The sequence below is a fragment of the Salmo trutta genome, chromosome 14 (assembly GCF_901001165.1).
Source record: "Salmo trutta chromosome 14, fSalTru1.1, whole genome shotgun sequence".
NCBI classification, from domain to species: Eukaryota; Metazoa; Chordata; class Actinopteri; order Salmoniformes; family Salmonidae; genus Salmo; species Salmo trutta.
Window position 1 is genome coordinate 63,019,500 of NC_042970.1, and position 26,141 is coordinate 63,045,640.

The 26,141-nt window shown below is 46.9% G+C and overlaps 1 protein-coding gene across 5 annotated transcripts in view; it reads right to left on the minus strand.

Moving 5' to 3' along the window:
* Positions 1-1,580: 1,580 nt before the first annotated feature.
* The window catches only part of LOC115208590 (nucleosome-remodeling factor subunit BPTF), a 53,794-nt gene continuing 29,233 nt past the window's right edge, over positions 1,581-26,141 (minus strand). For 2 of the 5 annotated variants that reach the window (XM_029776763.1, XM_029776768.1), the window contains 22 exons: positions 25,552-25,687; positions 24,877-25,200; positions 22,733-24,629; positions 21,723-21,847; positions 18,035-18,187; positions 17,658-17,808; positions 17,376-17,415; positions 17,069-17,294; positions 16,651-16,794; positions 14,122-14,252; positions 13,674-13,788; positions 13,272-13,492; positions 12,663-12,888; positions 11,742-12,322; positions 10,952-11,034; positions 9,339-9,564; positions 8,862-9,139; positions 8,140-8,313; positions 7,227-7,419; positions 6,738-6,822; positions 5,551-5,737; positions 1,581-3,981 (listed from right to left, as the gene is read on the minus strand). In XM_029776763.1, coding sequence (XP_029632623.1) covers positions 3,945-3,981; positions 5,551-5,737; positions 6,738-6,822; positions 7,227-7,419; positions 8,140-8,313; positions 8,862-9,139; positions 9,339-9,564; positions 10,952-11,034; positions 11,742-12,322; positions 12,663-12,888; positions 13,272-13,492; positions 13,674-13,788; positions 14,122-14,252; positions 16,651-16,794; positions 17,069-17,294; positions 17,376-17,415; positions 17,658-17,808; positions 18,035-18,187; positions 21,723-21,847; positions 22,733-24,629; positions 24,877-25,200; positions 25,552-25,687 — 5,733 coding nt within the window. In that variant the 3' untranslated portion in view covers positions 1,581-3,944. Of the gene's footprint in view, positions 3,982-4,014; positions 4,973-5,550; positions 5,738-6,737; positions 6,823-7,226; positions 7,420-8,139; positions 8,314-8,861; positions 9,140-9,338; positions 9,565-10,951; positions 11,035-11,741; positions 12,323-12,662; positions 12,889-13,271; positions 13,493-13,673; positions 13,789-14,121; positions 14,253-16,650; positions 16,795-17,068; positions 17,295-17,375; positions 17,416-17,657; positions 17,809-18,034; positions 18,188-21,722; positions 21,848-22,732; positions 24,630-24,876; positions 25,201-25,551; positions 25,688-26,141 lie in introns of those variants that run through there. The other 3 variants (XM_029776764.1, XM_029776766.1, XM_029776767.1) reach the window with 3 other exon arrangements.

Consider the following 26,141-nt stretch of genomic DNA (forward strand, 5'->3'; position numbering starts at 1 on the left):
GTCAAGGGATGTGAATATTTCTGAAGGCACTGTATGTACACACATCAAGAAAGAGAGAGACCCTGGGAGAGAAAGAGAGACCCTGGGCTCTCTCCATTCCTGAGGGAAAACTTTGAATGCATGATAAGATAGACATCCAGGCCACAGACCCTTGGTCTGGCCTGTCATCTTTGACTATGATCATTCTTAAAAGGAGAGAAAAGCCAAAGGTTTGCACTGTGTTCGCATATCTCATCTCATACTACATGGAACTAATAAAGATGTATTTGTTTTTTACTCATTGGGTGTCGGTGTGGTCTGTGGGTCTTATTCATGTTTTATCGGTGGGAGCGAACACTCAGCCGAAGCCTTGCAAACACACATTCTTGAATGGCACCACAGAATTACATATATAATCACTTTTGGATTCATTCCTGACCAAGATGGCTGCCATAATGAACACATTCTGGAATTTTGAGGGTCTATGACATCAGCCTCTCTAGTGAATTATAGGATCTCTATGTATGGTGCACACAGATTTGAACTGGAGTGTATAGTTAAAAATACTGTTTCAATCCTGATGATAACCTCTGGTGATTAAGTGCCCAAAAACAGGGTCATAATTGGGGTGTAATAGGGGCTCCGTCTGGCCTCGGGAATGATTTTTGAACCAAGCCGTTCCCATGCTTTAAAGTCCATCTGGGAACAGAGCTGGAGGGAACAGATGCAGTCGGGCAGGAAACGGGAGCTCGCTCGCATCTCGGCTACCATCACAGTGGGACAACATTCCTTATGGAGAGGAATAGGGATAAGGGGTTGGGATGGGAATTTGTCCTAGTTCCTTCCTGTGTGACAGAGAGAGCGAGAGAGTTCCAGCCCCCAAGCCACAGTGAGAGAGGAATTGATGGGACTTGTGGTCATCTGTAGTCCATTTGGTATCCATGCAAAGCTCTGGATTCAGTTAGGGGTTTGGAGTGAAAGGGGAGCGTAAAGAAGGGAGAGAGGGAGGGGTGTGTGTCTTCGGTGAGAGGGTAAGCTTAAAGGAAAACTCTTTTTTGGTATTTGTTTCATTAGTCCATTGTTGATAATAGTCCCAAAAGGTTTTGCATGTCAGCAATAAAGTTTTCAAGATACGTAACTGAAAATACAGAAATCTGGCCCGTATGATGCATTTTGCATCATATGATGCAAAATGTATGATACGGGATTATATCAACAATGAACTAATGAAACAAATACCCCCCCCAAAATGTTGGTGTGTTTTCCTTTAATGACAGCGGTGACTTGTGTTCAAAGCTCCTTTATAAAGGGGAAATACAATGTGTGTGTGTGTGGGGTACCCAAAGTATAAGTACCAAAATACCTGAAACATTACAGGGAGAAATGTAGGGAAGCTGACTCTAGAACAGTGTCTGAGGGAACTTAATTCAACTCCACCGTGGAAAGGGATGAAAAAGGTACTACTTAGTATTCATTATATTATACGTTCCTGACCACGTGACCTGACAGGATGAACAAGTCCGGACAAAACTCCTGGCCCTTAAACACAAATTAGTTACAACATAAGCACACAAAACCAAAGATGACAGCACAATGGACAATTGATGTCAAAAACATGACTTTATTATCTTGGATGAAATGTCCTATCAAGTACAAAAAAGGATCTCTTAAGAGTTGCCACAATCTGTTAAAAACATATAGTATTTTCCCCCAGTTATGTTTCCTCTTACATTTACTAAAAAATGAAATATTTTCAGTGATATGAATAAATTAAAACAGATATTGTGATGAAGTTATTAAGAGATGTGTAGAACTGGTTGGTTCATTAAAAACAAAAACTCTTAAAAGAAGAGTCAACATTCTCCGCCCCGTTTTAAATCAATATGCACACAATATGCAGCACTTTTAATATAAAGGGCAATTTTACCTAAATGTAGAGTTCACTTTGACAAAAGATAGAGAATATCTATTGAATGTACAGGTAGGCTTAGTTGCTGGTTAAAAATGGACAAAAATAAAAGTACTAATGCTCTAAAAACCTCTAAAATCTCTTTGTATATTGACAGCCATATTATACAATATGAAATACAAATGGTGGACGATGCATGTAAGAATAGAAACTGGAGTGCATGGTTTGAAATGCAAACAGGTCTGTGAATAGGACTAACAAACAGGCTTCGGTCACCTCATCTCTCAACTCAGTCCACCTCCGAAAAAGTTGTTGGCACTTCAAACCAGGGTTTCGGTTATTCCCATTTCAATTCAGGAAGTAAACTAAAACTCCAATGAAAATGGACATTTCAGTTCACTTCCAAAACTGAAATGAAATTTACCCCAACCCCTCTTCAAACCTAAGGCTCCCCCCTACTATTAAGTTGATCTTTAAGAGATATTAACTAAGAGCACCAGTGACAACACCAAAAATGTTCTCCCCCCAACAAACAGTACTGTCTCGACACAATTATTACAGATTAGAAAAGAGTTCCAAATATGATAAAAATGCCAGTTCCTAAAAAAAAATTGTCATACAAACCCCAACTTAGAATAAAGATTCCTCAACGAAGGTTGACTTTCTGATTTACTGTTCTAGACCACAACATGTTTACTTGATGCAGTGGAAAACTCAAAAGCATTTGACTTAATCCTTTATAGGGGGCCTATGAGTTGAGAGTTGCATGTGATCCAACCTTCTTGACAAAACATTGGGGGAGAGAGGGAGGAGATTGCGGTGTGGATGGTCAGTACACTTAGGTTAAATATGCCCTTTAACAGTTTTCACATTCTCCAAGTCCATCCTCGGTTGTTTTCCTGTGGAAGGACTTCGGAGAGCTTTTCTTGTTTTCATCGGATGAATGTCCTCAATTAAAAATGTAAGAGAGGCCTCTACATGGCGAGAAATAGAGCTTGTTTTCTCTGTCGGCTGTTTCATATACACCAATATTCCCATCTTAGGTGGTAACAAAGAAAAAGGAAAACAGAGGTTCAACGTCAGAAAAAATAAGGTTTTACAAATAGGATAGCATTTCCACAGTGAGACATGACGTAGAAATGGTAACTTGGACTCTCCATGGCCTGTTTGGAGGTCAGGGCACATACATCTTCAAGGTGGCACCAAGTGGGTTCACGATGATCTAGGATCAGCTCGTTCCAAACACAAGCAGCCAGACAGGTGTGTGCTATTTAGACCCATTTCGAATGAGGGATCACGAGATGAGGAAGCAGAGACAGCTGGAAAGTGTCAGTGTTTGTCATCCCAAATGGAACCCTATTCCCTTTATAGAGCACTACTTTTGAACCAGGGCCCATATGGCTCCGGTCAAAAGTAGTGCACTATATAGGGAATAGGGTGACATTTGGGACATACACAGTCTGAAATGGGAGTTGACCCCCAGGGAAGGAAGAATAGCTGATACAAAAGAGATGTGAGATTAGTTACGGAAAAAACAACTTGAAAAGAGTCTACTGCTGCCTTGTTTCGTACTGCACTTGAACGGCCCATTAGCTTATTGACTTCAGGGGGGTTTTCTCCCGCCATCCCTCCATTTCATCCACCAGATCGGAAGTGCTTTGAAGGAAGGAAACAGGCTGTGAACTGAAAGTCAGCCTCCCTCCCCCCGTCTGTTGGGGATGTGGTATCTCCCATTATGAATACTAAGGGTTTGGATAATGGAACCTTCCACTGCCAGTCTCTTCCCTTTCCACGGCCTTAGAGGTGGTTGAGGAGCGGCGAGGGCTCATACGGTTTGGTAACAAGGCCGTTCAGCCTGAAGCATGCGTCGGCTACGATCTTCGAGGAGTGTGTGCTGGTTTTAAACAGGGGTGTGACTCCCACTCCCAAGTCCGACAGGTGTGTGTGGACACGTAAGAAGTAGCCTGGCTTCCCCATTGGAGTATGAGTGTTCAGAGGGAACCACATTGGCAGCCATTTTGACAGTAAGCTTTAGAAGGTTTGCCGACTGTGTATTCTAAGAGGCCGTAGACTGCAGTTTGTTGTTATGAGACCTACAGAACGCAGAGAGAAGGGGAAACAGTTGATGTGATCGATTGACGTGTTTTGTTTTATTAAAAGCTTGACAAATCACAGAATATGCACGAGGGAATACAAAAACACTTATTGGATGCCAGTGGGGTCAGACGTTTGAGCAGAGAGAGCAGCCATGTTGGTGTAATGTTGGTTTAATGTTCTATATGGCTTGTATATACAGTGAGAACATACCATGTAAAACGTGGGACAGTCGAGTTCGCCAGAAATTAACTGCAAAGCTACACAAAAAACTATGACCTATATCTTACCATTTTTTCTTTTTGAACATACAATACTCCTTCACAAAAGGATATAATATGCACATAAAACAATAACATTATACATTAATAATTCAGATAAAAGACTAACTGATAAATGTTGTTAATCTTTTAAAAAGGGCCAGCTAAGAGGAGATACAGTCCTTGCACTTCATCGACACAATAAATGCACTCCATTAAATTAAATGATAGGTCATCTGCACATGTGGAACTGAGTTGAATACAGCATTACATGTGTGAGAAATGAGTTTCAACATTTTAGCAAAATCTAATCACAACGATGAGGTTGTGAACTAACCTTTCTGATACTTGATACTGTGCCTCACACGTCACCAGATTGAGATATAAACAGAAATGAACTGAACTTCCATCGAATATCTGTCGTCTGTGAAAATAATGTAAAAAAATCCTAACGGATGTTTCCCTTGATTGCTGTTTGTGACCAACATGGCTGCCATTATCAAAATGGAGAAATGTTTTTAAAGTGTCTTCCTTCTAAAAATACAAAAAAAAACACACCTACGGTGTGGTTTATACTGTAAATATACTTTCTTACAAATAGTTTGACGCTGTTTTAAAGACATAAAAACAGCAAGGTCCAGGAGAGCCTAATGTTTTTTTTTTTTTTTTAGAGTGACCCCGGCACCCAGCTCAGATTCCAACTACAAGGCCAGACTTATGACATCACAATCTGTAAGAGAGGGAGAGAGAATGGATGACATAAACACATGCAGGTGGAAGCACATGACCATAAGCACACAAACACGCAATGCAGGCGGAGGGGAGGGGAGGTATAAATGCAAAACTACGTGCAAAAGACAGGAGATGGGGTGCTAATGACATTGAGCATGGATTGGACATTGCTACTACACAGCTCTAAAGGGAATGCCAATAGAACGCTGGCGCCACACGCATACATAAACAGACTCCACACAACAGACCACAGACAGATCTGTGTGGAAGGGCTGGTGTCTGGTGGTTCGGTGGCAGCTAAGGCCCTTCAAGTTGGACCCCAACGGCAGATGTGAGAGAGACTAAAGCACTACAAACACAAAACGTCAAACTTCACAGAATCATCCTAAAGTTGGGGTTATGTCTAAAAGAAGCGGCGGAGAGAGAGGGAGGGACAAGAGAACAGCACAAAGAAGAGGCGAGGACGGAGGAGGAGCGCAGGCGGATATGATGAAGACGAAGACGGGGAAAAGAAGGGAGAAAAGAGTGGGATGAGCTCAGAGTTCAAAAGGTCAGAGTTGACTGACGAGGTCTTACCTGCTGGCTTTGAACCCTTTGAGCTTCTGGACGAAGAAGTTCTCGAGGACCTCGGCGCTCTGGTAGAACGGCGAGTCGCTGGGGTTGTAGTAACGGCAGTTGTCGAAGACTTTGGTCATGTCCGCCACGAACTCCGTCAGCTTGATGTAGTAGCGCTTCTGCAACCGCTCCTCCATTGTAGAAAGATCTAGAAGGGAGGAAGACAAGAACAGAACATGAATCACCTCGGACTCATCAAGTCGACTCTTCTCCAGCATCTCGCATAGTTGCTTCAAAAGTAATTGCAGTTTATGTGGTGTGAATGTTTGATAGATGTTCAAGTATGCGTCTGAAAGCGCAATACATCACTTGTACATCAACTTGACTGTCAGAAATCCCAGCTCAACGGCAGTTTCAACCCTCAATCTCTGGCTCGGCCCTTTCAAAGTGAATTACACGGGATGTGACCGAGCGGCCGACCCGTCGATTCTGGCAACATGCTGTCACCGTTATGAAATTTGCCTTTGAAAGAAGTTGAAAGTTGACACTCAATTATTACGATAGGTAGCGAGGTAAGCTAGCAACAAGCCCGGTCCTTCATAATTCCCCACAGGGCAGCAGTGGTTTCTCCCGTGTCGCGCCCCGGGGCTCCATTTTAAACAAACATATCCGATTCTTAACCTTCCCTCACCCCCCACCCAGTCAGCAGGCCGGCCCCTTGCCCATATCAAAGAGGGCCTTCTTCTCCGTCATCAGACTTCATCTACAAACCCCAAACTTACTTCGTCCGGACCGCCGTGGCTAGACTTGGCTTTTTTTTACTGCAGGGTGAAAAGGTTTCTTTTTTGCGGGCAGTGGACTAGAGTTTCCAGGCCCAAGTCGAATGTACTGTAGTGTAGAAGGGGGCTACTGTAGTGTCCAAGTGTAGAAGTCTCTGGGGTTTTTCCGCCAGCTCATTAATGGTTTGTTTGTGTGGAAGTTCAAAAAGGCCCTGTTGACGCAAGTCCGCCTTTTACATGGGCAGTTTGATCTGAGTTGGAGGCCTTTCCTCTCGAGCAGGGCGATGGGGTGTGTGCGCACGTTTGGGGGTGTGTTTGTGTGTGTAACAACTTAGGAGTCCCTTGTGATGACTATTCCATTTATGATAACAGCACCTCTTTTTACAATGTTGAATCAATGTAAACAGGCAGAACTCTCCCCCCACTTACCCATTGGTTCCTTAATGACTCCGTAGTAGTCTGGGGCGTCGTTCGGGTCCACCGGCTCCAGGAACGGCCATGCCATTTTGTGAGCCTGAGAGAGGTAGGGAGAGAGAGGTAGGGAGAGAGAGGGAGTGAGAGAGAGGTAGGGAGAGAGAGGAGACACTTGAGAGACGTGCAGCAAAAAAACAAGAAAAAAACGAAGGAAAACAAACAGGTTGAAAACGGCATTGGAAGCAGCTGGTTCAACACAGATGCGCTCCGGCTACGTCCGTGCCATGCGGACACAGAGGAGGAGGGGAAGAAGAGAGGAGAGAAGGAAGAGGGTGGAAAAACCCCTGTAGCCAGGGCAGTTGTCCAAGTGCCGCCCAGGGGACCAGCGTACAGATCAGATAAGAGATGAGAACAGAGGAGGGCTTTGTTTCGTACCGTCCCGACGCTACGCTAGGTAGAGAGGGAAGAAGAGCGAAGGGAGGAGCGAAGGAAGGGGTGACATACCTGTAATGAGCGCAGGATTCTCCTTAACCCCTCGTTATCCTTGTCGGTGAGCGGCGTGAGCACTGTCATGGCGTCCTCTGTGGACTGGCACTGCGGACACACGTACTGGTCGATGTGGTTGGCCTCGCTCTGCAGGATGCCCACGCAACGGCCATGGTACCAGTTCTGGCAGCGGTCGCAGCCGATGTAGAACCTGAGCGGGGGTGAGGAGGAGGGTGGGTCACGTTCATTGTGCTTGATGAACACGACCCTGATTTCTGTTCCGAGTCTGATTGAAGAAATAGACTCCGGCGTGTCTGAATACCCTAGTCGCATTCTAAATAGTAGGCATTTTGGGTATGTGAAATGAATACATTTTTATAGTAAGGAACATTTCAGAAAATGTGTATGCTTTAAAAGCCAAGGTGATATAGACATACTCATTTCAGGTTTACATCTAGTAGAATTCGCTGTACACTATTGAAGGAGAGGATAGTCTTTGGAGTCCCATGTGTATAGGGGAATAGGGGATGTGCTCTACCAAAATTAACAAACGGCGGGAATCGACACAATTGTGCATTAGATGATGCAGTCTCAGTATGGATGAGCCTGGAATGCTGATATTTGTTGCTTGGAAGGTTGTTTTTAGTAAACAGTACGTTGCAAATAGCACGTAGTACGATTAGCACACAGTATGTAGTTTTAGTCAGTAGTGGGCAAGACAGATTTTGGCCACGACCAATGTCTCGACATAAGAAATTCAAGCTGTTACATAGAACAACCTTTAACCTTAGACATCAAAGGAAACAACGTATAACTGAAACTAAACAACAAAAGCTCAACCGATAGCACCATCTAATAGACAATATTGTACGTTTTCGCCACTGAGGACCCATACACACAAAAACACACACACACACTTCTATGCACTTACTGTGCTTCGTCGTAGGGCGTTCGGCAGATGCAGTAGAGCTCCTCGGTCTTTCCCTCCTGGGCCCGCTTGCACTCGCTGCAGATGTAGTCGTCCATCTTCCTGGCCTCCTTCTCGGTGACGCCCACACACTCGCCGTGGTACCAGTTGGTGCACAGGTCACAGCCAATGTAGAACCTGGGAGAACACAGGACGTGAAAGAATGCCAAATCACCATGGGGTCAAATGAGGTCATTGTAACTACCATGGTTTCAGGTGCGTTTGTTAGGAATGTATTGAATGCCATTTGTGTGTCGCCATAGTGTCTCAACTTCCTGGTTGATGGCATTTCAGGAAGATTAATAATGGAGAGTCACCTGTTAAAGTCCCAACACACCGCAATAGTTTCAGGTGAAATTTCAATTTCAGGTGAAATTGATCTTCACTTCTGATGTTTGAGCTTCCCCGTAAATGGTCAATGGTATACATTTTGACGGTCTCTTCAGACAGGTATTGGAGGTAGCTTACTATACATTTAACGTGTTTGGCTCCTCAGAAGGGCTTTAGACAAGGGTCATGTTTGAGGTACATAAACGTTGGGTATGTCACAAATGGCACCATATTCCCTAGTGCACTACTTTTGACTACAACCCAATGGACACCCTAATTCCTGTATAGTGTACTGCTTTTGACCAGGGCCCTGGTTAGGGAATAGGGTGCCATTTAAAACACAGCTGGTCTCTTACTTGGACTCGTCATAGGGCGTTCTGCAGACACAGTAGAGCTTGATCTCCTTCTTGCTGTCTCCTGAGGTAGTGATCATCTTCTTCTTCTTGGCGTTAGTCGTCGACGCTGCGTCCCTCTCCTCCTCCCGCTTCCGCTTGTGGACCAAGGCCGCTGGGTTGAGTTGGGAGGTGTGTGTGAGGGTGTGATGCGCGTGTGCGGCGGCGGCCGCCTGATGGGAGGCGGCCTGGGTCCTTTCCTTGTCCCGTCGCAGCTTGGCGAGGTCCCTCCTCAGCTCATCCTGTGGAAGGAGATAAGGGTAGAGAGTAAGATCAAAAAGTTTGTGTGTGTGTGTGTGAGAGTTGGACATCTGTGCGCAGCTCTGCTACCATGTGTCCATCGTGAGTACAGTATCTTCATGGGATAATGCTGTGTCTGTGTGTGTGTGTGTGTGTGTGTGTGTGTGTGTGTGTGTGTGTGTGTGTGTGTGTGTGTCTGACCTGCGTCTCCAGCTGCAGCTCCTTGTCCAGCAGGGCTCTCTTCTTGAGGATCTCGGCCTTGAGTGTCTCCTTGTGTCGGCAGAGCAGCGACGACAGCTTGGTGGCGTTGGCCTTGGTCCTCTTCTGCTCGCCTGCTTCCTCCTTCTTCCTCTTCTTGACCGCCTGCTTCTCGTCCTTGTCGATCTTGTCCAGGATGAACTTCATCACCTGGTTGCACACAATCATCCTGGGTGGAAGGGGAGAGAGACAACCTGTTATAGGCCTTATAAGACATTATAAAGGCTCCTATATGCTTATAACAAGTTTAGCATTATACTGCCAGCCACATAACATCCTGGGGGGAGGGGGATAGATGTAACATATTATAATACTTGTTATGAGATATTATAAAGGCTCATACATGCTTATAGCCATTTATAAAGATGAATACCACCAGGAACCCATCATCCCGAGGGGAGGGATGGATGGGATTTTAAAACATTGTGTATTTAGGTGACAGGGACAATGTACAGTCTTCATTTCAGTGTTCCCATCAATGTAACAGGAGAGTTACATTTACATTTACGTAATTTAGCAGACGCTCTTATCCAGAGCGACTTACAAATTGGTGCATTCACCTCCTGTAAATATGTACTGTTCTCTCAGTCATCTGGGAGTGAAACACATTCCTAGAACAAACATTTTCACAGAGAAAACTTCTTAATTTGTACTCATTTTCTGACAACTACGGATACAGCAAACATCTGTTCACAGCAAGTTTGTTAAATAGTCCATACCGGCCTCATCCTGACATAAAAGATTTAGCAAAGTTAGAAAACTCTCTAGTTTAACAAGAACCATCAGTGGAGTTAAAGAAACAACTCTGTCAGCTATGAAGCTCATTTTCATCCATAGTCCAGCGAAGGAATTTTAAGGACATTTGAAGTGAATATATTTTGGGGGTGTTTTTCAAATGATCAAATATAAATTGACTTGAAGGAAATGTAATGTATAACGTTTCCATACATCATAAACCCTTCCATCACCCGTTACCTCACACTACGAAACAAAACACTGTAAGCCAATCGGTAGCCATGCCACAAGGTCACATGTGACAGACGGCAAGAGTGTTTTTGTTCCCCGTGTGTATTTAGAGGTGGGGCCGGAGAGCGATGGAAAGATAGACTAGCAATAGGAAGCCACTGCTCTCTTTCTCTTACACACACACACACACACACACACACACACACACACACACACACACACACACACAGAGAGGAGGTCAAGGTCAACCATGGTTCCCAGACACTGGGGAGTCCTGGTCAAAAGATGTGCACTACATAGGGAACAGGATGCCATTTGGGACACAACCACAGTGCCCTGGCTTGCCCTGCTCCAGGACTGTAGGTCTGGTTTAAACCCAGTGAGGAGGACACAACACATGGTCTGTCTGTGGTAACCTTTCCCATGACCCAGACACGTTAAATATAACCCCTGGTTTTCTCCACAGGGAGGGAGAGGATGACACCTCCACACACACACACACACACACACACACACACACACACACACGGCAGGTCAACACAAGGTCTGATCGTCATGGCAACAGCGCTAGCTAGCTCCTAGTCCCTCACCTCTGGTTCTCCTCTCTCTCGGCGGGGGACATGGGCTTCTTCTGCTTGAGGTGCTCGATCACCGCGTTCTGCTTCATCACCACCTGTCACAGAGGAGACAGAGGTCAACTCACACGGTTCCGTCCCAAATGGCACCCGATTCCCTCTGTAGTGCACTACTTAGGACCGGGTTCCGTAGGGTTCTGGTCAAATGTAGTGAACTATATAGGGAATAGGGTGCCATTTAGGGAGCATTCCATCTCAGGCCTCACAGAGAAAGAACAGAGAAATGTCAAAGACGTCAAATATACAGGAAGCAGGTGTTATACATGCGTTGTAGAACGCAGACCATTATACATAGGTTACTTCCCAAACGGCATCCTATCCCCTATATAGGGCACTACTTTTGACACGGCCTCATAGGGCTCTGGTCAAAAGTAGTGCACTCTATAGGGAATAGGGTGCCATTTCAGAGGTACCCATAGTGTGTATGCACTAGACTAGGGGCGCACGCAAGCCACAAACGACCTCACACACATGCACATCATACATATACCACACACACACAGAGGTAGCATTTAAAATAGACAAAGATGGTGGCGGGGGACAGCTTGGAAAATAAACCAGTTGTGTGAGCAGGCTGTTTGAGAGGACTGTTTATATTCTGATGTCAGAGAGAGACGGGGCCTACTATAGTGTTACACCATCTGTGTCTGGCTGGCTGCCTGAACACACACACACACACACACACACACACACACACACACACACACACACACACACACACACACACACTTCTGATATTGACCACCTGTTTCTGGATGATGTGGCTCTGGCTGGCCGCTGCCAGGGCCTGCTCCCGCTTGGCCTCGGCAGCCAGCCTCTTCTTCTGCTGCTGCTGCTCCCTCAGCTGCTGGATCCTCTGGAGCTGCTCCTGCACGCTGGCCGTCTGGATGGTCACCACGTTCTGGATCGGACCTCCAGGCTGGGCTCCACCGATCCCGGGTTGCTGGATCTGGATGGGAAGCTGGAGCTTGATCTGCTGGGGGAGAGAGACTCCGGAGGTCCCCTGTTGGGCCTGGAGCTGAGCCAGGACCTGGACCTGTTGCTGGAGGCCCGGGACGGTGATGAGCTGGTGGGGAGAGCCCTGGAGCTGGAGGGTCTGCTGGGGCCGGCCCATGGGGGTGCCGGGGGGGTGTTTGAGGGACTTGACCTGGAGGGGGGTTGGGGATTGGATGGGCATGTGGGCCTGGGTCTGGGAGGGGAGTTGGCTCTGGGGGGTGGCGGATGGGGGGGTGCTGGTGGCCAGGGCGGCGCCGGCCTGGATGGGAGCTGCAGCCTGCTGGGCGGGCTGGGCAGGGGTCTTGGTGGTCTGGCCCGGGGCGGTGGGGGCTGAAGGGAGGAGAGGAGAGAAAGGGGATGGGCAGACTTTTAGAAGACACACAGGCTATAAATATTTTATACAGGTGAATATTTGAATGATAAAACAATGATCTGCGAGTGTGTGTGTGTGACTGCTGGTGGGCAACATAACATTTGGGTACTGGGTCCTGTTCAGTGGGCACTAAGCAGGATAAAACACTTCTGACGTACGGCCGTAACCTCTCACTGTTTGTTCAAAAACATTTCCCCCTTTTGTGTCTACTGAATGCCGCCCTGCAGTAGATGATTGCGACCGTGTGTGTCCGTATCCGTGTCAATAATACACACGATTATCAGCTCCTTTGACTACCTGTGGAGGTTGGGGTAGCGGCAGGGGCCATGGGGGTGAAGAGGAAGCGTTGGACCTGGCCGTTGGGCATGGCCGCCTGCATGAGCTGCTGACCAGGCCCGGGGATGACCGTGACTCCCTGGGGGATGACCTGCAGCTGGCCCGTGGCCTGGCCCTGGCCCTGGATCATCACCGTCAGGCCCTGGGCCCCGCCGCCTGGCCGCTCTACTGCCTGGTTCTGCTGCTTCTGATGGGGGGGAGATGAGGGAGGGGTGATGCTTTTGGAGATAGTTTAGAGGTACAACGGTAGCCTGGTCCCAGATCTGTTTGTCATGCAATATATAGCAACGACCATAGGAGTTGGCTCGACAATCTGATCTGCGATTAGGCAAGAGTGCACTACTCTTTAAAAAAACAAACAGACCATGTTGAAACTAGCACATATAGATATACTAACAGAGACATGAAAGGGAGTTATTCCGATCTTTCCCGTTGAATGGGACTAAAATCAAAACATACTTGTTTTGAAAGGTGCAGAATTACGATACACTAGGTGGGCAGAGCAGAAGCCTATTGTCCCACTGTTGCCTAACATCAGTAGAAGGGTTATTATGGGGTAGCTGATCTTACCTGGGTGAGCTGGGTGAGTTGTGCCAGGGTGAGTTTGACCTGGCCCTGGCCCTGCTGTGCCCGCTGCTGGGGCGTCTGGGCCGTGTTGGGCTGGCCCGGGGTTTTGGGGGCACTGCCCACCCTCTGCCCGGCCACAGTGGTGACGGGGCTGGCACTCGAGATGGCCGTGGACACGGCCTGCCCGCGGATGATCTGGGTCACCACCTGCTGGCCCGCCTGACCTGGAGGAGGAAAACACACACACGTAAGTGGACGCACACACAAGTACAGAGACACACACAGACACACACACACACACACAGAGAGAGAGTCAGAACTTGCATGAACACACAAGTTAGTGTAAGAGACTATTCTAACTGGCCTATCAAGCTAAAATGGAGTGGGTAAACAGAAACAGCCTACCTTGCTGCACCATGAGGGGGGTCCGGAGGAGGGTCTTACCCATGGCGCCTGTCTGATGGATGGGCGTGCGGATCACGGTCATCCCCGGACGGATCTGGCCTCCAGCGGTAAGCACCTAGAAACACAGCCAAGATCAGAAACACTGGGACTTCCCCTTATACCACAGGGACGACACGGACTCCAGTGAAGGGTTGCTGTTAATAGTTCATGGGGAATTCTTTCAATAACGTGTCGATCACATGTTACTGCTAATGACCTGTTTTAGAGGGCTGTGGGGAGAAGAAGTGACAAGGGGGCAGGGTGGATGTTGGTAAGGAAGGGGGAATTTGAAGATCTAGGCGGGGTTACCGTAAAGCCCTTTGCGACAACAGATGGTGTAAATAGGGCTTTATAAATAGATGTGATTGATTGACTGACAGATGGGGAAAGATGTTCCATGGGGTGTTACCTGCTGTGGTGAGCCAGGCATGCCCGGCCTGATGTTGATGGTTGTGGTGCGAGGCTGGAACGAGGCGAAGGTCTGGGCGCCGCCAGCTTGGCTTGAGGGAATGATGCCCAGCACCTGTTTCTGAATCATACCTGGGGAGAGGACATATTATTACTGTGAACCCACACATAAAGGATTGGTTATCTAATACTCTGCATTGTTGAAAAAGGACCTGTAAGTAAGCATTTCACTGTCAGTCTACACCTGTTGTTTATGAAGCAAGTGACAAATAAAATGTGATTTGATTTATATCACCATAACATTAGCATTAGGGAGAAAATCAATATTCAGAAAACTTGTGTGTCATTCTGACTTTTGATGATCAAATGCTTCACGTTTAAAGACAGAAATGAGTCCACTCAAAATTCACCAACATCTGTTAAAAACGATATCCCTAATCTAGTTATTCACTTTTGTCTTTTGGCAATGAAGAAAGCTGAAATGTCCACTCAAGGCTACCAGTTCCACTTCATCAGGTATAGAAACAAACTATCCATTCTGCACGGTTCATGATGTATCAATACGTCACTAAATAAATGACTTGTGGATTTTGTTCCTTTCAAGTCGCAAAACCCTCTCTGATCTTGACCACAGTAAATATTAACCCAGCAAGTAAACAACATCAAAACTATCTTCAAACGGGGTATGTTGGTTTGAATCCATCACGTATGACCCGCTCATAAATTATGTATGGGTTTTCCTTGAATTCATACGTTTTTATTTTCCTCCGACAAAGCGAGTGTTTCATATTTGTTACTTTGGTCGCGCTTCAATATTATTATTTTTTACTCACGTGGACACAGGACGGCAACCCAAATGAAAACGCGTTTCCTCAAAATATGTTAAATTGTCGTCTTTTTTTCCCTCTTCACCATCTCTCTCTGTGTTTTTTTTGTGTGCCTTTTTTCTGACCACAAAACCCATCAGGTAAAGCTATACATCAATGGTTCCCCCTCTTCAAATAGCGGAGGTTAAACCAGCTACAGTAGAAGACTGGGGAGTTTCAGTTCTGGCACCGACATCAAACGCCCACTTCATAAGTGTAGCTGTTTGGAGAGTCGGTGAGCTGGCGAGTAAGCGACACAGAAAGAAGGAGGGGGGTGGAAATCCTTCCATCCTCCACCTCTCTATAGCGGGTTACCTGTCTGACGAACCAGACCTCAAGGTAAACTTGTTTTCCTGCTCCGCTTCCTTAGCACGCTCCAAAACAAACAGGCATTGAAACAGTCACGCTGGAAAAATATACTACTGCTCCTTAATACCAGCTCTCTCTCTCCCTCCCTGGTCGACAGGATGAAACACGGGTGTCACTAGACAGGAGCGCTGTTTGTTTGCGCAGTAATGTAGCTTACCCGCTTGAAACATGGATGTGTTGTGTGTGTGAATGAGAGAGCATGTGTGTGTATGTGTATATATATATATATATATATATATTTATTTATTCAAGGAGTGTAGCCATGAGCCTGACCACCCTTTTATATAGATAATTGGAAACAAGAAAGATTTTGTGAAATATGGGAGGCACAAACGGGTTCAGGACAAGGTCATGTCTTGCATTGTATAAGTTTTAGTAATAATGGTGAAAAAGCTAAGCCTTATTGAAGTAAGACAACGTTACGGCACAGATAAGTCTACAACCTTATCTTCGGTATCTGACCTTTTTAGACACTAGAAAACTACCTCACCTACAATCACTTACTCACTAACAACCAACTATTAGTCCAGGTCAGTCATCGTGAAACATCTAATACTTACAGATATCCAATTGGAATTTCAATGAATTGACATTTGGCTGAATAAACAAATAAAGGTTTGTGCCTTTAAACAAGTGTTGTACCCTCGTCATCAACCCACTTTTAAAGGTGAAATCAAACGGGACAGTGGTTCTAAAAATATGAACCATCACCTCATCCGATGGGTCAATATTGACTTCTAAATTAGCTAGCATGCTACTTCCAAAGACGGTCTGGCTAAGTTCTTAGACTACACAGTCTACCGTTCTGTCCCACCTAAAATAACAACGTTCTATTCCATTACCATGCCGACAGGGCACAACTAGACGTGATGTGCATGTGCCACTCCAGACTGAGCCACTGACTCATGGGTTGGCGGGTGGCGGAGCACCACAATGGGGTTGGCATCGAGTGGGCACCGCAGCACTAGCCTGGTCAAGAGGACAGACCTTACCACAGGGTTGTGCCACATCAGGTGTGTGAGACAGTGCTTCTGCCAATAGCGGTAAGTTAGGTTAGTGGTTGGAGAAGACGGCAGTTGGTAGAGAAACATTTTGCTTTCAGTCATCCATCCTTGTCATCATGGAAAAAAGGGAGGAATGAAGGATGCATCTGAACAGCATTAAAACAGGACCTCTCTCTTGTTTAATTTAACCTTATTTTACCAGGTTGTCCCACTGAAGTCAAAATATATATTTTTCAAGCGAAAGCTCTCGCTTGCTGTGTCTCAGGTGTGGGCACAGGGGAGTTACTTTACCTCCTTGAGTGGTTGGCACGTTGACAGTGACAATCTTGCTGTTGGCGGGCAGCGGCAGCTTGGCGGTGAGCACCTTGCCCCCCATGGACGTGCCCGTGATCTGGAAAGTCTGTCCGGCCGACGTGGCCACCGTGCCCGGCGAGGCTACAGGGAAATATGCAAATGAGGCTCCGCTCGAGAGTCAAACTGCTAAACAAGCACAGCTGCTAGCGGTGACTCAAACATTACATTTAGTTTGTTAGGGGTTGATTCATACACCAACCACTACTACTTCCTATTTGCAAGGATCCCCTACTAAGTAAAAAAATAACATCACTTGAGTATAAATTAAATCAGGACACATTTTAATGAGATTCAATGAGGTTTACCAATCTACTGGCATGTGAACAAAGAAAATGACCTATGACCTTTGACATACCTCCACTGGGCTGCCCCTGCTTGACCCAGGAAGCAAACGACTGCTGGAAGTTCTTGTTCTGTTGAAAGGTGACGGGGGTGCCCATCTTGGTGGCCAGTACCACTTTGGTTCCGGGGGTGGCCTGGCCCGACAGGGTCACTACCTTGGGGGTGGAAGCGGGGGTGGCTGGGCTCCCCGGGGTGGTGACGATGGTAGAGCCAGTGCCAGTTTTCTGGTCCAGACGCTTCTAGAACAAGAGAAACCATGAAATAATCCAGAAACACAACAAAACATCCCTATTTTTCACACGGCTGGTGGTCCTACTCACCTTGGCCTGTTCCACTGCCTGGGCTTTCTCTTTCTCAACCCTTTGAAGACAAATAAAGATGCATCATACACAAACCAGAGAAAGAGTTAGAACATAACTATTTTTTCCCCCAAATTAATGCAATTAGCTGTACAAAAAGTATAGTAAGGCAAATATGTTTTTTTTTTATTAGTCTAAGAGAGTCGAAGTGAGTTCATAACAGAAGATATTGACAGTTCAATCGAATAGCATGGAGCATGCAGTTACTATGCCCCCTAGAACTCATGCCCTTTGCCCTCTGACCTCTCGGAGAAGGCCCTGATCTCCCAGAGGTCCAATTCCTCCTCGGCAACCCAGGACTCAGTCACCACCGGTCCAGTTTCCTTTTTGGGCTCCGGCTTCTTGGGCCGCAGGTTGCTGGAGCGCAGGCCTTTCCTCTGTGGCGTGTGGGTCTCTGTGTGTGTGTGTGTGTGTGTGTGGAATGGATGCAAGAGAGAGAGGGGGGTGGGTAAGGGTAGAGCAAGAAAACAAAAATAGGAGGGGGAAGGAGTGAGACGAATAAGAGAGAAAGAGACTGAGTCAACAATGGCATAAAATGAACCACCTTGAGAAAAAAATAACACTATCCTCTTTTTACATTCCATGTGGAGTTTTATTCTAGCCGGCTGCTGCTCCCTCACCTTTCGGGGTCTCGGGAGCCCCGAGGGGGCAGATGATCTTGCGGATGCAGTATTCCGAGCGGATGCCGTAGGGCCCCACGTCGCGGCGCTTGATAATCTCTGTGGTGGTGATCTCCGTCTCGGAGGTCTCTGTGGCAATGAGTGGGGATAGGGCTGGGTTGGTGTAGGATGAAGGAGGAGGAAGATGCAGAGAACAACTCCCAAGACATGACACAGTAACGACTTAATACGCTGCCATTCAATACAGTACACAGGAATGACATTGCATAGGAAAAGCCTCTGACATTTCAGTAAAAAAAGAGTAGCAGAGGAAATGGGCTTCATGGTGGATATTTTAGTATATACACTCCCCTACGTATTTATTTGAACAGTAAAACTAAAACCTTTAATTTGGCTCTATACTCCGGGATTTTGGATTTGAGGTAAAAATACGAGCCAACAGCACATAATGTCACCTTTAATTTGAGGGTATTTTCATACATACAGTGCCTTCAGAAAGTATTCATGCCTCTGGACTTAATCTACATTTTGTTGTGTTACAGCCTGAATTCAAAATGGAAAATACAGTGAGGGAAAAAAGTATTTGATCCCCTGCTGATTTTGCACGTTTGCCCACTGACAAAGAAATGATCAGTCTATAATTTTAATGGTAGGTTTATTTGAACAGTGAGAGACAGAATAACAACCAAAAAATCCTGAAAAACGCATGTCAAAAATTTTATAAATTGATTTGCATTTTAATGGGGAAAATAAGTATTTGACCCCTCTGCAAAACATGACTTAGTACTTGGTGGCAAAACTCTTGTTGGCAATCACAGAGGTCAGACGTTTCTTGTAGTTGGCCACCAGGTTTGCACACATCTCAGGAGGGATTTTGTCCCACTCCTCTTTGCAGATCTTCTCCAAGTCATTAAGGTTTCGAGGCTGACGTTTGGCAACTCGAACCTTCAGCTCCGTCCAGATTTTCTATGGGATGAAGGTCTGGAGACTGGCTAGGCCACTCCAGGACCTTAATGTGCTTCTTCTTGAGCCACTCCTTTGTTGCCTTGGCCGTGTGTTTTGGGTCATTGTCATTTTGGAATACCCATCCACGACCCATTTTCAATGCCCTGGCTGAGGGAAGGAGGTTCTCACCCAAGATTTGATGGTACATGGCCCCGTCCATCGTCCCTTTGATGCGGTGAAGTTGTCCTGTCCCCTTAGCAGAAAAACACCCCCAAAGCATAATGTTTCCACCTCCATGTTTGACGGTGGGGATGGTGTTCTTGGGGTCATAGGCAGCATTCCTCCTCCTCCAAACACGGCGAGTTGAGTTGATGCCAAAGAGCTCCATTTTGGTCTCATCTGACCACAACACTTTCACCCAGTTGTCCTCTGAATCATTCAGATGTTCATTGGCAAACTTCAGACGGGCATGTATATGTGCTTTCTTGAGCAGGGGGACCTTGCGGGCGCTGCAGGATTTCAGTCCTTCACGGCGTAGTGTGTTACCAATTGTTTTCTTGGTGACTATGGTCCCAGCTGCCTTGAGATCATTGACAAGATCCTCCCGTGTAGTTCTGGGCTGATTCCTCACCGTTCTCATGATCATTGCAACTCCACGAGGTGAGATCTTGCATGGAGCCCCAGGCCGAGGGATATTGACAGTTCTTTTGTGTTTCTTCCATTTGCGAATAATCGCACCAACTGTTGTCACCTTCTCACCAAGCTGCTTGGCGATGGTTTTGTAGCCCATTCCAGCCTTGTGTAGGTCTACAATCTTGTCCCTGACATCATTGGAGAGCTCTTTGGTCTTGGCCATGGTGGAGAGTTTGGAATCTGATTGATTGCTTCTGTGGACATGTGTCTTTTATACAGGTAACAAGCTGAGATTAGGAGCACTCCCTTTAAGAGTGTGCTCCTAATCTCAGCACCTTACCTGTATAAAAGACACCTGGGAGCCAGAAATCTTTCTGATTGAGAGGGGGTCAAATACTTATTTCCCTCATTAAAATGCAAATCAATTTATAAAAATTTTGACATACGCTTATCTGGATTTTTTTGTTGTTATTCTGTCTCAAATAAACCTACCATTAAAATTATAGACTGATCATTTCTTTGTCAGTGGGCAAACGTACAAAATCAGCAGGGGATGAAATACTTTCCCCCCTCACTGTATATATTCACACCCTTGAGTCAATACCTTGTAGACGCACCTTTGGCAGAGATTATAGCTGTTAGTGTTTCTGGGTAAGTCTCTAAGAGTTTCCACACCTGGATCATTGCTAAACAACAAGTTTCAGGTCTTGCCATAGATTTTTAAGCAGATTTAAGTCAACTGTAACTCGGCCACTCAGGAACATTCATCGTCTTCTTGGTAAGCCAACTCCAGTGTAGATTTGGCCTTGTGTTTTAGGTTACTGCCCTGCTGAACGGTGAATTCCTCCCCCAGTGTCTGCTGGAAAGCAGAAAATCAGGTTTTCCTCTTGGATTTTGCCTGTGCTTAGCCTCATTGCGTTTATTTGTTTTATCCTGAAAAACTCCCCAGTCCTTAATGATTACAAGCATACCCATAACATGATGCAGCCACCACTATGTAATGTATTGTATTTGTCCCAAACTTAACATTAACACAAAGTTCCTTACTTTGCCTCATTATTTGCAGTTTTACTTTAGTGCCTAGTTACCAAACAGGATGCATGCTTTGGAATATTTTTTATTCTGTACAGGTTAGTATTGTGGAGTAACTACAATGTTGTTGATCCATCCTCAGTTATATCCTATCACAACCATTAAACTCTTCAACTGTTTTAAAATCACCATTGGCAGTTTTCTTCCTCTCTGGCAACTGAGTTAGGAAGGAAGCCTGTATCTTTGTAGTGACTGGGTGTCTTGATATACCAAGTGTAATTAATAACTTCACCATGCTCAAAGGGATATTCAATGTCTGCTTTTTTTCTGCCAGTGTCTCACTTCCACATCGGAGGTGAAAGGTGGCCGAACTAGAGCAGTGTTTGTCAGACCATGAGACATTCAGAAAATCATTCTTCTTACGTAAACGTCTGTTGCGTCCGAAAGGTTTGGCCTACAAAACTATTATGACCGCTCTATGGAAAGGGGAGACGCCGTTTTGCTCTACGACCCCCACAAGTGTCAGATGACTCGTCTGAAATCGGTACCGTAGATGTGATTTGTTTGGTAGCAACCGAACCGTTCGAGCAACAAACGAATGGGCAGCACATTTTTACTCCTGAACTTATGTAGGCTTGCAATAAAAAAAGAGGGTGAATACTTATTGACTCAAGATATTTCAACTATTTTTTTGTTTAATTTGTAAAAATTTTGAAAAACACAATTTCACTTTGACATTATGGGGTATTGTGTGTAGGCTAGCGACAGAAAATTCTCAATTGAATCCATTTTAAATTCAGGCTGTGTACCAACAAAAGGTGGAAAAAGTCAATGGGTGTAAATACTTTCCGAAGGTACTGTATCCGTTTTATGATTTTGAAATTCAAACACTATGTATCTAGTCCCCCAATTAAAAGATGTCATAAGTATTTGGACAAATGCACTCATGTGTGGTAAAACATTTAGTATTTGGTTCCATATTCTCAGCACACAATGACTACATCAAACTGGTACACTTCCCCTACAGTGTATATGGGTGGGTGGGTGAAGAGATACTTGCAGAGAAAGGATGGTCTACCTGTGCGTGTGGTGCCTACAGCGGCGGAGGGCTTGACAGCCATGTCGTCCCACCTCAGACAGGCCCACAGTAGCCTCAGCATCAGACTGACCCCTGCCAGGGACTTCACTGTCTGGAGACGGTACCTGCACAGACAGACAAATAGGTTACCACACACACACACAGGAGCACACACACACAAATTGACATACGCACACAAACGTCTGGGGTCACCAATGGAAAAGAGACTGCACACACACACACACAGTTCATAAGTCAACCCTGGTAAAATGACCGTGTTACTTCCTTGTTTCCGAGGTTGGCTATGAACCTGACTCTTTGGTATGCTCCACAGCTTTAAATGGCTCTATTGGCCATTTAAAAAGGGGACACTCTAGGTGTCTGTCCCAAATGGCACTCTAATCCCTATAGAGTGCACTACTATACCATAGTATACCATAGGGTACTGGTCAAAAGTAGTGCACTATGTAGGGAATAGGGTGCCATTTGGGACACATTCAGAGAAAGCCATTCCCCCTTTCCCAGTGTGACTGACTTAACCACAGGCAGGGAAAACATCCTTGGAGCGGTTAATGCGCAACGCGAATATCCTGACACTTGCAGACCGCCAATATGATTCATGCCTAGCAGTAAAAAGGCAGTAAAAGGCGGTGGTCAAAATAGCCTGAGGTCTATCAGAGCCACAACAGTCACAGGGGCCAAACCCACTAACGGCAAACAGAAGGCATAACCAACAAATCAACAGGACAAGACGTGAATATCGTTCGCCGAAGCATTAATGCTCGAGAGGTTCCAGTTATTGTGGGGCAGTGACTGTATCATAGCTCAGAGTTGATGGAGCGCAAGGCTGAAACTAACACTAATCATAAATCAGATGGAGCATTTGAAAACCCATACATTTAAAGCCCTGAATTTTCTCTAGCCAGGTAGTCTGGAAAAACTCAGGGCCCTAATCATATAACATGATGCAGCTAGCTAAGGCGCTAGCCCGTTGAAAACTGTGTTCTCACCTCCATGTGATGCCATAGGTGGGCCTGGGCGAGGGGTAGGGCCAGATGTCCTGGGCAGGCTTGGCGTTGTAGCTGAAGATGGACACCTCACGAATGCCACCCCGACGTGCCAGCTTCTTCAGGTCATTGTTGGGCAGGACAAAGATGCTCTTACGCTGGCTCTTAGTAACAAACTTGCGATAGGATGGCAAGGCGGTTCCTGAGCGCGTCTTTTTGGTGCGCGAGAACTTGAGGAGGCGAACGCGGCCCTTGGTGGAGGTCGACGAGGTAATGCCCCCCGAAACAGAGGAGGTTGAACGAGAGGACTCCTTGTGGGCGGCGAGGAGTGTGGTCTTGTACTCGGTCACCATTTCGCTCTGGCTCTCGTCTGATTGGCTGTCGGGCGTGGGTGAGCGCGTTTTGGTCACGGTGGTTTTGGTCATGGTGGTGAGCGTGGACACCGCGCTGCTCTCGGTGGTTGAGACAATGGGCGCGGCCGTCGTCCCCGAAGAGCTTGAGACCCCCGCCGTTAGCCGAGACTCTGTGGATACCGTGGTGGTGGTTGTGGTGGTTACCTGGGTGAGTATGGTGTTACAGAGGGATCCCACCCCACTGTTGCTGCTCTCCTCCGCAGAGTGCAACGACGAGGGGGCCATTTTGTTGGGCGTGGTAGCATTGGGCTTAACTTCCATGGGCTGGGTGTTGTTGAGCTGCTGGGTGCTCTGGGTGGTTGTAGACCCAAGCGCCTCCACGTTGTTTTCCAACCTGGCCACCTTCACCCGGGGCTGGTAGTCTTGCTCCGACACTATGACCTTGCTCTCCATCTCTACCCTTGGAGCCGGCCTCGGTTCCGTGCTGTCCTGCCCGGTCCTCTCGGCTAAAGGGGCCACAGTGCCGTTGAGCAGGGGCTTTAGGGGCGAGACTACTTGACCCTCTCCCTCCGCCTTGCCTAGGCTGTTCACTTTGACCTCAGAGCTGTTAGTGAGAGTATTGGAGGTTTCGTTTGGAGTTGGTAAAGAGTTGGTATTGGCTTTAGCCTCCAAACTGTCATTTCCATTGATCTGAGGTAGAGAGGAGGGCTGGGACCCAGTGGCGATGGCCTCGGTGCTGCTCTGTCCGTTGTCCTGCCTCTCCTCAGGCCCCTTCCCATTCTTCTCTGTGCTTTGCTGGGGGGGTTTAGGAACGGTAGGTGCACTATGGCTGCTCTCCTGGGTCATAGTGCTTGGAGGTATCATTGTGGAGTGGGATTTAAAAATGGCCACTTCAGGTCCTGCACCCTCGGTGGAAGCGGGCTTGGCACTGGTAGTGTAGTAGATCCCACCTGAAGTTTCCATTGGTTCCGCTGTGCTGCTGGGCCTTTTAAGGCCCTCCTGCCCTGAACCAGCCCCTGTGGGCCCTATAGTCCTCTCAGGAAGGTCTCCCTCCTGTTTCTGGGGAGTCATTTGGTTTTGTGTTCGTGGGGATGCTTCAGCTGCAGGCTCTTTGGGTGGGGTCGCTGGGGCTGGCTGAGGGACCCCCTCAGCGATCTTTGAAGGGTCTGCCTGCACCTCCCCTTTGACTGACAATGGAGCAAGTGCAGGTGGCACCGAAGGGGTGAACTCCAATTTCACTGTGGGACTCTGGGCCTGGAGTGGGGTCTGTGGCAAGACCGGAATGGTCTTTGCTGGGGTAGGCTTGGCCAGGGTGCCCTGAGCCCTCTGCTTCTCCTCCAGGGCATGCTGCTTGACGCGGCGCTCCAGCAGACCGTCCAGCTTGGAGGCCTTGACCTTCTTCTTGTAGGCCACGCGCGTCAGGAAGCCCTGGGCCACGTCCACCACATCGTAGTTGAAGGGCCTTGCATTCCCCTCACCGGGCTCCTGCTTCATGCACATCGTCTCTGTCCCTGGGCTGCTGCTGGTCCCTGGGCTGCTGCTGGTCCCTGAGAGAAAAACAAAATGGACACAAGTTACTGGATCATTCTTCTTATCCTCTCTCGTCAGAACAATGGTGAAGAAGCTTAGTTCCCAAGTATGGAAGTATATGAGCCACCCTTCACATTGGTATGTAGAGCAGTATAAGATCTGATGGATTCAATAATACGTGTGACTGATATTGCATGTGTTAGTTAGTGAAGTTAAAGCTAACAATCAATAAGGGAGTCAATGACAGTCTATAAAAGCGCTAACCTTTTTCATCATCTTGTCCTGAGTCTGAGAGGCTAAGGTCCACCTCCATCTTGTCAGCAGCCTCCTCTGCAGTGGAGTCTTGCATCTTCACTTTCGCTCGCCCGTCACTCTCTTCTTTCTTTCCCTCCTCTAGCTTTTCCTTCATCTTCTCTCCCGACAGGCGGTCTGCTGAGGGCTCTGGGGTGGTAGTGGTGGTGGTGGTAGCACCCCCATCTTTCTCTACAGGTCTTCTGCTTCCCTGGGGTTCTGAAGCTATAGTTGTTTTGAACAACCTTGGCCTTGGACCCAAGTCCAGCAAGTTGCATTTCTCTCCACGTCTGGCAGCTGTGAAGGAAGAAAACATACAGGTTTGAGTTATCATAGCCACATTTATATTAGTAGAGTCAATTTCACAGGGGACATTATCCCATGTGAATTAATAATTGAATCGTACATTTCTCACAACTTTCGGCAATTAAGAAGGAAGAGGAGTTTGACAGCTACGTGTACATTTGTCCACTGAATTCCTTGATTTCCTACAAACCAAATCATAGAGATGGATAAAGATCTCTATTTGGATATAATATTTTTTTTGCATTGACAGTGCTGTCACAGATGCAATAAAGGCACAGATACAAAGATGAGAGCTCTATCTATCTCTATGAAGAGGACACAAACTAGAACGCTCCTACTGACCTTCCAGCTCGGCGCGGTAGTTGGCGTTGGTGTTGCCGGGCAGCTTGGTCAGGAAGCGGTGCACGTGCGTCTTGCTGATCCAGCTCCAGCCGCCCCAGCCCGTCACACGATACTCCTCTCCCTTCTGCTTCCACACCTTCACACGGGAGAGAGAGAGAGATGGAAAGAGAGGAATGACGGAAGAGAGAGAGGGGGGAGGGTACAAAGGGATGAAGAAAGCGGGCAGAGAGAGAGAGAGAGGGTGGGGAGAGAGAGAGAGGGTGGGGGAGAGAGATAAAGGAAGCGGACAGGAGTGAGAGAAGGGAGGGGAGAGAGAGAGAGATAGAGGGGGGAGAGAGAGAGAGAGGGTGGGGGAGAGAGATAAAGGAAGTGGACAGGAGTGAGAGAAGAGAGGGGAGAGAGAGAGAGAAATGAGAGGGCCAGCGGGTATTCACACCCACCATTAAGTAAACACATCTAACAGGGCCACTATGTGAAAGATGACACTCGCACCGGAGCTCTGACACTCACGCCTCATCAAAGGGCTTTTTAGCACCGTTCGCCATTCTGGGAGGCAGGAAGTTGCAATTAAACACGTCTTGGCGATTAGG